Here is a 14,039-nt window from a genome sequence, read left to right on the forward strand (position 1 = left end):
AACAAAGCGGCCACGCTCGCATTTTGTTCATGCATCATAATATATATATAACATTATCATACTGTACACTTATTCAGCATGTTGTTCTCTATTGTACTTGCCTTTCAAGATGACATATCTGTTCTATGTGTTGGATTTTATCAAGTAAATTTCCCCCCAAAATGCGACTTATATGTTTTTTTTTTCCTCTTCATTTCATATTTTTTGGCTGGTGCGACTTATACTCAGGTGCGACTTATAGTCCGGAAACTACGGTAAATGGTATATAATGCTGACGTTGTTTTTCAGTGCTCTAAACAACCAAGTTAGCCAATTGTTCTTTTGTAGTACTTAGATCCCCATTTATTTAATTTTTTAAAATGCCGTTTATGGCTAAGCTCAGATATTTTAATTTACTGTTTAAATTAAAGTGCAATTCTGTATCGTTTCAAGAAACACTTGGGGAATTTTATTTTTTATTCGCATTCAATGCTCTTTTGAAAGTGCAATCCTAGCAAGCCTTTGTTTAACATCTCCTAAAATTGATTATGCAACACATTAAATGTTCCTAATCCGATTACTTGATTATTCGAACTAACTAGTTTATAGATTAAATCGACTACACTAAAATAATCGATAGCTATATGCAGCCCTAATGTATTTATTAATTTAAATGCAGTTTTTTAAAATCAAAATTTTATTAATTTATATGAATAATATTTAAAAAATCAATATTGATCAATAATAACATGGCAAGTGTTGTAGACATGAACCTAAATGTGATGTCCAAACGCCAGATTTTAAGTTTTTTATTTTTCTTATAGGGAAAAATGAGTCACTTGCCCTAAATGATAAATCGGACTGGTTTGCAATCGCGCGCGCGGATGGATGCCGCACGTCAGGATTCGACGCAAAGAGGCGCAGATGCCATTCAAACAGGTGTGAGGAGGCTTTTTGCAGAGTCGCCCTCCCCCCCGCGGCCGGCCGTCCGGCCATCCGACCGGAACTAGGTCGACAGAAACTGAAAGCGACGTCTTGATTCTTTTGTCTCAGCTCCACAAGGTTTTAGGCACAGGTGGGAAAGAGATGGCTGCCCCGTTGTAGGACGGACGGAGGGAGGAAGGGACGCCCCCCCCCTCCCCCCTACAACGACATAGGCATCCCCTTTACCAGCTCATTGTGCTGTTTTAGCACCGGGACAGCTGCAAACAGGTGTGCTCCTGTCCGGACCGGACCGGAGCGGGCTACCCAGTCCCGGCAGCCGAACCGAGCCGGGACGACGGCGGGGGAGGGAGCAGGGAGCCACTGTTCAAGTGTGCTCTTTATTAGCCCGGAGAAGGGGGGAAGAGAAAAAGAGAGAGAGAGTAGTGGTGGTTGGGGCTAGGGTGGAGGGGCTGGGGTGGGGGGCGTCAGGGCTCGCCATGGCAAGCAAGAAGGCGGCGTGCGTGGATGCGCCCAAACGGAGCAGGAGTCCGCTGGCGTCCGAGGCGGAGATGTTCGGCGAATTTCAGGACTGGTGCCTGCGCACTTACGGGGACTCTGGCAAAACCAAGACCGTCACTCGGCGGAAATACAACAAAATCATGCAGACTTTGTTGCAAAACGACGAGGCGGACGGCGTCTACGTGCAGGACAACAGCCACATTAACGCCAAATTCAAATTCTGGGTCAAGTCGAAAGGATTTCAGGTGGGCGCCGGCGTCTTGGGAGAGCACAACAAGAAAGGAGCTCCGGGGAAGCCCGTCCTCTACGTCCCGGTCAAGTCCACGGTAAAGTCCGTCTTCCCGGCCGGCCTCAACTTCCTTTCCACGCCAGGCATAGCGCTCCACTTTGTCCGGCGGCTGCCTGCCTGCCTGCGTGCGTGCGTGCGTGCGTGGCTCGGCCGCGGCCCCGTGCGCTCTCATCCCTGCTGCCATGGCAACGCCGCTGCCTGTGCTGCCTGCCAGGCGAGGCCAGGCCGGCCCGGGCCGGGCTCGGGTTCGGACACAAGCCGAACGATATGCACTTTTAGCCGTCCTTGGCCCACGCCGTCGCCGATCTCGTGCCGCATTTGTGAAGTCAGTTTGGGGGGGCGGGATGAGCGCGGAACTACAAAAGCTTCGGATAGAACTCTGAGCTACACGGAGCGAAAAGGTCGGCAAGTGCATGTCGTCTTGTTCGCGCTCAAGGAAGTGCACGAGGAACACGTCGCAGCGTGCGCCGCCATTTTTACTCATTGGCTGCCATTGGCGGCGAGGGACGTCCCGCGTCTTTAGAATCAACGTCTATTGCGTCAACGTCCGGCCCTGCCACTTCAAATGCTCAATTAGCGGGTGAAAGCTACTGTGAATTCTTCTGGCACGGCACCCCATTCCTTTGGCATGTTTACTTCAGGGGGTAGTGACCGCTTCATTTTTGGGTACTTCCTTTTGAATTTAGCCAACCTCCTGTTGAATTCGGCATGGGGCACTTGTTGTTGACTCTAACTTTGAATTTATTGGCACTTTATTTCTAATTTATGCAACTTCCTGCTGAATTTGGGGGGCACAACCTGTTGAATTTTGCACCAGTGGCATCGTGAGGCTTGTTATTCTTAAGCCCCGCTAAATAATTTGGTGTTCTTTTATCAAAAAAACATTGCAAAAATGCTGACTTGTTTTCTATAAATTTGCCAGAATATTAGTTTCAATCAGTAATCATATAACCTGTCATTATTAACTTAAAGTGCCTATGACATGTTAAAAAAAGTCTTAAATAGCATTATTATGTGAATTAGAATCATATTTTGAGACGATTCGACTGTATACAACAATTTGGCAAAGTGCAGATGACGAGAAATTAGTCTTTTAATCTGGCGTTTAGCCACGCCTTTCATAATAGCGCTCTAGCGTCCCCAGCTGGAGGATGGCGTCGGCAGGGCCACAATTTCAGCTGATTTAGAATTCAGCCCATTGAGAGGGAACATTCAGAACGAGGAAAATACGACAGAGAGCAGCAAAATGTGATCATTGTTTTCATTTCTCTATCCCAATTTTTTTACAGGATATTCTTTTTATCTAAGTATTTTTCCCCAATTGTTAAATAAATTGTATGGTCATGACAAATAACAGTCTTGTGCTAAATGGATGAATAAAATATTGAAAATGCATTTTTTCATCAGTACGGCAGGGCTAAATTACTGCATAATGGGCAAAACTGCCGACTTCTTAAACCTCCCGAACGGTATATTATGCCAACGGAGTTAGTCCGACTTTTGTCATTTCCCTGCCTCAGCTTCGGGGAGCGTAAACAAACCAGGAGGTATGACAGCTAGCCGACATGCTAACCCGAACCGAGCGGCGTTTCCAGGTCTTATTCTCGCCTTTCAAAGCGAAAAATCACAAAAAACAACCCCGGACCATGTCACACGGCGGCGGGGTTGTGGATTGTCTTCGCCGATCGGCAACCCCTTGGCGGCGAGCAAGTCACAGCTCGTCGTTTCCCTGCTGCAGGCAGGAGAACTCATTTGCCGGGAGAAGGACCACCGGACAAACCGGCTGACGTCGGAGGAGCGCGTAGCTGCCTGAGCCCAACCCGAGGATAGTGGTCTATTGCCGGTGTTCTGCCAAATTTTTCACCCTTATAATACTTCGCTCCCAAAGCTGTTGTGGCTGTGAATAGGACCTCTTTTACATTCAGTTGGACTCTCAATGTTATCCACAGGTGCTAAATAAACAAGTAACATCGTAAGCATACATGTTCAACACGAACGTAGCGTAAATGAATGCTTAACGACAAGGCGAAGACGTAAACAATGAGAGAGCGGCGTGCAATTGTTGTGTGCAGCTAAAATGGCAGGATGTGTCCGAGGAGAACTTTTCTACATGTCCGTCCATGATCAAACATAAGTAAATATTCCATTATTTAAAGAAAGTTTGTTGTGTACTTTGTAATCGCTGTATTTGCGGCCATTCTTAACATAAAGTTGAAATTTCTGTTGGGGTGGAAAACTTGACAGAACACTGAGCACACGAAGAGGGCAATAAGCCGAGTATAGCGCTCTCCTGGCGGGCAAGCGTAGAGGACCGAGGGGGGTGTGCGACAAGCCGCCGGTCGTCGGTCGAGTGGCATTCTCGGTGGACAAGGAGCATTTTCAGCCGCAAAATGCAAGCCACCTCTGTATTAAGACGTGCCATGATCGCAGTATTTGACATAATACAAAACACAATGTTTACTTACTTCCGCAAAAGTCCAACGGTCTCGGTTGTCGGACTTGTTTTGGCCAATCTTGCAGTGAAGGTTTTTGAAACAAAACCCTGCAGCACATTTGGCTGGCATGATGAGAAATAAAAAGGGTTTAATCCAAAGTCCATCTGCATGCTATAAAGCAATGCTGTATTGACCCGGGTGACGTCACATTCGCATTCCTACTCAAAACAGGAAGTTATTCATTTTCATGGCGTGGGATTAAAAAAATTGAATAAATAAAACGATCGCTAACACGCACATCCAAGCGGTCCATTTCACTCAGGAGCATAAAATACTGCGTGAAATATGAACTAAACATGTTTTTTTTCTGTCATAGGCACTTTAAATATGATCATAATTTCTGTCAGTTTCCCCTTACTTCATAGAGTAACGTATGAGCGCCCCTTCAGTGCGTCTTCCTTTGTTGTTTTACGGTCAAAAGTTACATCCCAGCTCTAAAATAACGCTGCTACTTGGCTGCTGCTAGCTAGTTAGTCTGAAATGCGTTGTGAAAGTCCTAGTAGAGTTAAGTGTGCACTCTTGTTACCAATATCTTTGGGGTGACTTCCTTCTGGAGCATCAGCTGTGTTACTCTCTTCACGCATAGCTGAGCTCATTCACGTATGATTATCATCAGTAGATAGTCATAATAATACACTAATAATAATCACTCCACCACCTTTATTAACCTGTTTGAGTAGGAGCAGAGGAGCAAAGAGGGTGACAGGAGAGAGACCTCTACTTAAAAAGTAAGTAGGGGGCAAAGGATTAGAAAGTGGAGAAAGCCAAGAAGATGATTTAGAGTGGTATGAAAAAGTATCTGAGCTTTTTGGAATTTCTCACATTTCTGCATAAAATCGACATCAGATGGGAGCTGATGTTTGTCAAAACCACACAGATGAAAAAAACAGGGTCTGCTTTAACTAAAACCACCCAAACATTTGTAGGTTTTCATATTTTTATGAGGATAGTATGCAAACAATGACAGACGGGGGAAAATAAGTAAGTGAACCATCACATTTAATAATTTGTGGCCCCCCATTTGGCAGCAATAACTCCAACCAGACGCTTCCTGTAGCAGCAGATCAGTCTAGCCCATCGATCAGGATTAATCTTGGCCCATTCTTCTCTACAAAGCCGCTGTTGTTCAGTCAGATTCCTGGGATGTCTGGCATGAATCGCTGTGTTTAGGTCATGCCACACCATCTTAATGGGGTTCAAGTCTGGACTTTGACTTGGCCACTACAGAATTTTGTTCTTCTGAAACCATTCTGAAGTTGAATTACATCTGTGTTTTGGATCATTGTCTTGTTGCAGCATCCATCCTCTTTTTAGCTTCAACTGTCTAACAGACGGCCTCAGGTTTTCCTGCTCCCTCCACCATGCTTCACGGTGGGGATGAGGTGTTGATGTCGGTGAACTGTTCCATTTTTCCTCCATATATGACGTTGTGTGTTACTCCCAAACAATTCAACTTTGGATTCCATAAAATATTGTGCCAATACTTTTATGGAGTGCCCAAGTGCCTATTTGCGAACATTAAACGAGCAACAATGTTTTTTTTTTTTTTTTAGACACCATTGGCTTCCTCTTTGGAGTCCTCCAATGAACACCATTCTTGGCCATAGTTTTACATATAGTTGATGTGTGCACAGAGATATTGGACTCTGCCAGTGATTTCTGTAATCCGTTCCCAGCTTTATACAAATCAACAATCCTTGATCGCAGGTTTTCAGACAGCTCTTTTGACCGGGCCACGATGGACATCAGACAATGCTTCTCATCAAGACAATTCTTACCGGGTGTTTTTTTTATATTGGGCAGGGACGCTTTAAACTCATTAGTAATTGGGCACACACCTGACTTAAATTGTTTGTAAAAATTGGTTTTAATAGCTCTTTAAGTCTACTTAGGCAACGGGTTCACTTATTTTTCTCCCTTCTGTCATTGTTTGCATGCTATCCTTATTAAATATGAAAACCTAGAAATGTTTGGGTGGTTTTAGTTTGAGCAGACATTGTTTTTACATCTGTGTGATTTTGACAAAGATCAAATCACATTTGATGATGATTTATGCAGAAATGTGAGAAATTCCAAAAGATTCAGATACTTTTTCATACCACTCTGTGTGTATGTATGTATGTATGTATGTATGTATATACAGTGGGGAGAACAAGTATTTGATACACTGCCAATTGGAAAACCCATTGGCAGTGTATCAAATACTTGTTCTCCCCACTGTACATAAATTATCAGTCTTTGTAAGCTGTTTGTGAAGTTATGTGCTTGTATGCTACGTTCACTTACATCCTGTGTAACTCCTGGGGGCTTAGCGCCCCCTGTTCTTAATACCTAGTGACGCCCCTTTTTGGCAACACTACATACTTCATTTTGGGGCTCTTCCTGTTGAATTTGGCTAACATCCCGTTGAGTTTGAGGTCGCATCCTCTTTATTTAGGGCGCATCTTCTCGATACTTCCTGTTGAAGCGCTTTATTTAACATTTGCGCCACTTCCTGTTAAATTTTGGGGTCACTACCTATTTATTTTGTATTTCATTTCTTGGGCACTTCAGTTGAATTTTAGGCCGCAACAACTTTATTTGTTGTGGCACTTCTAGTTGACACTGCCTGGTGAATTTAGTAACAATTTATTTTGAATTGACACCATTTCCTGTTGAATTTTGGGGGCATCACCTGTTTGTTTTGGGGCATTTGGGGGGCATAATACTACGTTTTGGGGCACTTCCCTAGTGAATTTGGCCAACGTCCTGTTGAAGTTTGGGGTCGCAACCTCATTTTTGGGGGCAATTCTACTTGACACTCCCAGTTAAATTTAGTAGTACTTTATTTTGAATTGGCGCTACTTACTATTGGATTTTGTGGGCAAAACTTGTTTATTAAGGGGCATTTCTGGTCAAATTTAGGGGCGCTACTATATCATTTTGTGGCACTTCTTTTGGAGGTGACAACCAGGGGCATTACCGGGGGGGGGGGGGGGGCATTGCCCACCCACGGACATGCTCTGCCCACCAAAAGACTATGGCATTCTGGGCACTATGTATGGTATAGTTTTAACCTTTGCGTTGTTACCTCCTCTTTCACCTTAAAAAAAAAAATGAAATGTTGGTTTTGTTCCTAGGAGGCGCTACACACATTTACGCATATTTTGATTTTTTTTTTTTTTTTTTTTTTTTTTACATTTTATCAAAGTTTTCACCTGTGTTCACCTGGCTGTTGAGTTTGGTAAGTTTTGAAGCATTCTGAGGGGTCAAAGTAGGGTTCAAAGCGTCGGCGGGTCAAGGAATGACTGCTAGGGGGCGCTACATAGAGTATTTGGAATTTGTCTTTACACGGTATCAAAGATTGCACCTGTCTTGACCTGCCTGCTGATTTTGGTGCATTTTGAAGCATTGTAAGGGGGTCAAATTGAGCTCAAAGGGGATGCGGAACAAAGAATAACATATATATATGTATATATAATTTTTTGCCCCCCCAGGTAAGACTAATGCCCACCCACACCTGGCATCCTGGTAACAACACTGGTCCCAACCTGTATATTTTGGGGCACTCCCTGTTCATTTAGGTGCATTTCCTGGTAAAACTGGGGCCATTATTACTTGGTTTTTGGGCATTTGCTGTTGAATTTGGCCAACTTCCTGTTGAATTTGAGGCTGCAACTGTCACACTTGGACGGAATGGAGCGGACTCACGTGCAGAATAGTCACAGGAGAGCTCCGGCAAAGGGCGGTGGGACGGGCGGCTGGGCAGAAACTCCATGCTGCGGTCCCACTGCCCCAAGCCAAGCTCTCCTATTTTAATGCATACATTGCACTACCCTCCCCTCACACCCCCATCACAGTGCTGGGTGATGGCTGCCAGTCGGGAACCTGGCAGCCACAGTAATAGGGTGGTAGGTGGGTCACACACTTTTTCTATATGGCGTGGCTCCCGGGGTGTGGCCTCCCCTCTGCCTCGGCTGCCGGCCGCGGGAGCGGGTTGGGGGGTCGGGTCTCCGATCTTGCATCGCCCCGTGGCAGTTCCTGGGCGTTCTCCTGCCTCCGCCTTCCCCTCTCTTCTCTGGCTGGGCATCCGCCCTGCGCTCCGTCGCGGGTCGCTGGCTGGGCGCCGGTGTATCAGCGGGGTGTCGCCTGCACCGGCGGGGACCCTGCCTTGCCTGGGGCTTGGTGGGCCGCTGGGGGTCCCGTGGCGTGCCGTGCCGGTTGGGGGCTGTGGCTGTGGCTCGTGGCCCGGGTGGGCGGGCTGGGGTGGGTGTAGGCGTGGGGTTGGTGATGCGTCCCCTCCTGCCATCCCTGAAGGCCGGTTGATGGGCGCGCGGGTGGCCCGGGGGACCACCCTGGGTCCCGGGGGGGGACGATGGCTCCTTTGCTGGGCGGCGGGAGGAGGGATGGGCTGCGCATGGCCCCCCGACCCCCCCGACCGCCCTCCCTCCCCGGGCTGGCTGGGTGGGGGCCGTGGCCCTGGGTTGGCGCCCGCACGGTTTCTCCGCCCGTCTGCGTGGCTGTCGGGCGCCCGGTGGGGCTTGCGTGCTGCTGGATGTGGTAGGGCATGCTCGGGTTGGGGGTTCCGGTGCCGGGATTGGCGATGCGGCGGCGTAGGGTTGGTCGCCAACGGGCTTACACTCATAAGAGATTCACACGATTACTGGGTTCTAGACCACAGAACTGATTTGTGTACACTCTACCCCTTTCAATCACTTAGCTTATAGTCTTATAGACACCCCCACCCCCATTCTCCTCTTTCACTGGCCAATAGGCCCCCACATGGTGTAAACCGGAAATACATCTCGCTGACGATAGCACCAGCATATTGGTAACTAGTTTAGATGTTCAATGTATTTCTTGTTGTTGTTTGTGTATGTGTTTCTTTTCTTTCTTCTCTTGTATTTCTTTTCTTCTGTCCCCCCATAATCCCTTCCTGTTCGCTGCTTTGTCATAATAAAAAGGTATTTTGAATGATCACAATGGGAGTATGTCAGACTCTCAATGTGAAACATTAAAACTGTTCAGAATCCGGGCACTTAGACTTCCATTCTCTGTGTCAAACAGCTGAACAGGACAGGTTTAAAAAAAATTTTTTTTAAAAAGAATACAGTCTTTTATTAACACAAATAAGCAGAAACAAACTGAGGGCGCTACAGAAGGAGGAAATAACGAGCTATGAAATCAAATGATACAAATAGGAAACGAGGGCCAGGCAAAACGCACTGGAGTAGAGCACTACAACAAAGGGCTAGTGGCACAAAATAACAGCAAACTGTGGTAGAATACTACGAATAAACTTACAACCTAGGATATCTTTGACTATGGATACTGGCTGTAGTAGCAACAAAGGGTGAAGACACATTGGCCCAAGACTGGAGTGACAATTAATTTAAGCACATGAGGATGGGGCACAGGTGGGAATAATAGGTAATCACAATCAGAGATAGGTGAGCCAGCAGGAAGGGTGAGTGGTGGAAACAGGAGGGTAAGGCTTCAAAATAAAATAGGAAGAGACACTACAATAAACCTAGGCAGGACAACCCTCACCCAGGCGTGACGGCAACCTCTTTATTTGGGGCAATTTGACTTGACACTTCCTGTTGAATTTATTAGCACTTTATTTTGAATTGGCGCTACTTCTTGTTGAATTTTGTGGGCTAAACCTGTTTGTTATGGGGTATTTCTTGTCAAATTTAGGAGCATTATTACTTCATTTTGGGGCATTTCCTGTTGAATTTGAGGCCGCAACCACTTTATTTGGGGCACTTCTTCTTGAGACTTCCTGTTGAATTTAGTAGTACTTTATTTTGAATTGGCGCTGCTTCCTGTTGAATGTTGGCGGCATAACCTGTTTATATGGGAGTATTTCCTGTCGAATTTAGGGGCACTATTACTTTTGGGCATTTCTTGTTCAATTTGACCAACTTACTGTTGAATTTGAGGCAGCAACCTCTTTAATTGGGGCAATTCTACTTCACACGTCCTGTTGAATTTAGTAGCACTTTATTTTGAATTATCGCTTCTTCCTATTGAATTTTGTGGGCATCACCTGTTTGTTTTGGGGCAATTCCTGTCAAACTTGGGGGCATTATTACTACATTTTGGGGCACTTTCTGTTGAATTTGGCCAACTTCCTATTAAATTTGAAGCCGCAACCTCGTTATTTGGGGCAATTCTACTTGACACTTCCTGTTGAATTTAGTAGCACTTTATTTTGAATTGGAGCAACTTCCTGTTGAGTTTTGGAGGCATAAACTGTCTTTTAAGGGGCATTTCCTGTCGAATTTAGGAGCACTATTACTTAATTTTGGAGCGCTTTCTGTTGAATTTGGCCAACTTCCTGTTGAAATTTGGGGTCACAACCTGTTCTTTTAAGTGCATTTCCTGGTAAAATTTGGGCCACTATAACTTCATTTTTGGTTACTTCCTGTTGAATTTTTATTTGAGACCGCAACCTCTTTATTTGGGGCATTTGGGAAATTTGGTAGCACTTTTACATTGGCGCTACTTCCTGTTGAATTAAGGGGCCACAACCTATTTATTTGGGACACTTCATGTCAAATTTGGGGGAATAATCTGGTCATGTGGTCCTTGTTAATGTGGGGGCACTATTACTTCATTTTGGAGCATTCCCTGTTGAATTTGAGGCCGCAAACTCTTTATGTGGGTCACTTCTCGTTGATACTTCCTGTCGAATTTACTAACACTTTATCATGAATTGGCGCTACTTCCTGTTGAATTTTGGAGGCATCACCTTTTTGTTCTGGGGTATTTCCTGTCAAATATGGGCGCATTATTAATTCATTTTGGGACACTTGCCGTTGAATTCGACCAACATCATGAGGCCGCAACCTCGTTATTTAGGGCACTTATTGATACTCCATGTTGAATTTAGTAGCACATTTACATTTTCAGTACTTTCTGTTGAATTTTGGGGCACTATTACATCATTTTGTTGCACTTCCTGTTGAATTTGGCCAACTTCCTGTTTGAATTTGGGGCACTAACACTACATTTTGGACGTGACCTGATATAAAACATGCAGTGACCCTGAAATGTCCCCAAATCAACAGGAAGGGACCAGATATCAACAGGAAGTTATCCAAAATGCCCCCATATCAACAGGAAGTGACTCCAAAACGCCACAAAGTCAACTGCGCATGTCTTAAGTCTTTACCTACCACTGCAAAGCTCCCATCGCAGTTTCTCCAAAAATTGTTGTTCAGTTGTTTAAGCGATTTTCAAATTGCTTATCTTTTGTAAATGTTAGAAATGAAGTAAAATAACATACTTAAAATTATTTTTATTCATTTATTATTCAACACCTAGCCTGAATAATTAATACGGTTTGTTATAAACCAAACCATTGGAAAATCTGTCAACATTTCTAGCCCTTACCCTTAAAGCTACACTTAGTAACCCAGTTGGGGCTCAACATGCCATAAAGCAGTCGGCACATTTGTAGGTTTTGTTTTTTTGTGTGGCAGGGTTCCTGCCACCCTCTTCAATGTTTAATTAGTGCCGGTGAAAGCGATACAGACCCCCTCAAGATATAAAAGGAGTATAACTCAACTAGTTGTCAGTCGACATATCATCACAAATTTAATGAAAATATTTATATAAAGGTTGAAAAGTTACCTAGCGTTGCTTTAAATTTTAGAGGTGATACCAACATGAAGTGACCTAAAAAACAGCCCCAGAATCTACAGGAAGTGACCCCAGGATGCCTCAAAATGTACAGGAAGTGGCCCAAAATCAACAGGTATTGTTCCATAAGTACCTTAAAATTAATAAGGAAGTGACTCAAGATGAACCCATGGCCCGCCATTGACAACAACAGATGTCTAATTTACTTTAAACCGGAAGTACTGACTGTGAATGCTCTGATGCCAGTGTCCCCAAATTAACAGGATGTGACCTGATATCAACACGAAGTGACACTGAAATGTCCCCAAGTCAACGGGAAGTGACCTGATATCAACATGTAGTGACCCTGAAATGTCCCCAAATCAACAGGAAGTAACCTGACACCAACAGGAAGTGACACCGAAATGTCCCCAAATCAACAGGACGTGACCTGGTGTTAAAAGGAAGTGACCCTGAAATGTCCACAAATATACAGGAAGTGACCTGATATCAACAGGACGTGACCCTGAAAAGTCCCCAAATCAACAGGAAGTAACCTGATACCAACAGGAAGTTACCCTGAAATATCCCCAATTCAACAGGAAATGACCTGTATCAACAGGAAGTGACCTGGTATTAACAGGAAGTGACCTGGTATCAACAGGAAGCGACCCTGAAATGTCCCCAAGTCAACAGGTAGAGACCTGATATCAACAGGAACTTCCTGTTGACATTTCAAGGTCACTTCCTGTCAGGAAGTGACCCTGAAATGTCCCCTAATATACAGGAAGTGACCTGATATCAACAGGAAGAGACCCTGTAATATCCTGAAGGAATCTGAACTTTTAGCCAGATTGCCAGAAACACACCAGCCGAACCGCCGGACCCGTGCTGGTGCACCTCCAACGACCCGGGCCAGTGAAAACCGACAACCCGGCCAAAAGGCCAAACTCCGCATGTTCACCTTAGTCTTAACCCCTTGTACTGACTCCATTTTGAAAGCTGGAAAAAAGGCTTCCAAACACAAGTTAACAATTTATTCAGGTCGACAGCGTTCAAACGGCAAGGCAAAACAGCAACAGACCCAGGCGAGGCTGCAGACTTAGGGTCACCATATCACAAGTCAACAAAAGGTTCCTGAGAAAAATAACAACGATTCACATTCAGTCTTTTTGAAGACTCTCGCGGGGCGGGCCGTGGGCAGGAAGCGGGGTGTGTTTGGGTCTCCTTCTGTTGCAGATTTGGGCGGTCAAGTTCTTGTGTCACCGTTGCTGGGTCATGGTTAATAAGGCAACTGAGGTGGGAGGTGCAGCGCGCCTCACCGTCTGAGAGGTGCCGAGCTATCAAACTAAGGGTTGTTTTTGTTATCGGGTGTTGTAATAGTACAGGACGTCCTGTCATTTGTTCTGGACTGTCCTGAAGAGCGGATTGCAAGATTTGGTGTTTCAGATGTGGACTTTTAAATGTCTTGCCTATCACCTGGTAGTCAGGGTCAATCTTGCTCAGTCAGCTGCATGACGCACGCGTTGGACTTCCGTGGTCAGAAGGCGTCATGTATCTCTTATGCCCTATGTAAAATAAATTCTGCTTGTTTTCCTTAAACTATGTTGTAAATGTTATTTATTTTATATTGGTACGTTAGAGTAATACAAACAATCAAACAGTAAACACGAGAAAAGATACTGTTCCCTAATGGATTATATTAAGTGTGTTAGAGTAATACAAACAGTCGAATGGTAAAAACGAGAAAAGATACTATTCCCTTCAGTCCCCAAATCAACCGGAAGTGACCTGATACCAACAGGAAGTGACCGTGAACTGCCCCCAAATCAACAGGACGTGACCTGGTATTAACAGGAAGTGACCTGATATCAACAGGAAGTGACCCTGAAATGTCCCCAAATCAACAGGAAGTGACCTGATATCAAAAGTGACCCTGAAATGTCCCCAAATCAACAGGACGTGACATGGTATTAACAAGAAGTCAGGAAGTGACCCTGAAAATCCCCCAAATCAGCAGGAAGTGACCTGGTGTCAACAGGAAGTGACACTCTAAATTTTTCCCCAAATCCACAGGACGTGACCTGGTATCAACAGGAAGTGACCCTGAAATGTCCCAAATCTACAGGAAGTGACCTGATACCAAAAGGAAATGACACTCTATAATTTTCCCCAAATCAACAGGACGTGACCTTATATCAACAGAAAGTGACCCTGAAATGTCC

General features: G+C 44.9%; 1 protein-coding gene across 4 annotated transcripts in view; it reads left to right on the forward strand.

Annotated features, from left to right (window-relative positions):
* The first annotated feature begins 1,381 nt into the window (after positions 1–1,381).
* Positions 1,382–14,039, forward strand: part of nol4la (nucleolar protein 4-like a) — a 93,072-nt gene continuing 80,414 nt past the window's right edge. For all 4 annotated transcript variants that reach the window (XM_057827681.1, XM_057827690.1, XM_057827703.1 and 1 more), the window contains exon 1: positions 1,382–1,748. In XM_057827681.1, the coding sequence (XP_057683664.1) occupies positions 1,401–1,748 (348 nt within the window). In that variant the 5' untranslated portion in view covers positions 1,382–1,400. The remainder of the gene's footprint in view (positions 1,749–14,039) is intronic.

This window comes from Corythoichthys intestinalis, chromosome 2, assembly GCF_030265065.1.
Source record: "Corythoichthys intestinalis isolate RoL2023-P3 chromosome 2, ASM3026506v1, whole genome shotgun sequence".
Lineage (NCBI taxonomy): Eukaryota > Metazoa > Chordata > Actinopteri > Syngnathiformes > Syngnathidae > Corythoichthys > Corythoichthys intestinalis.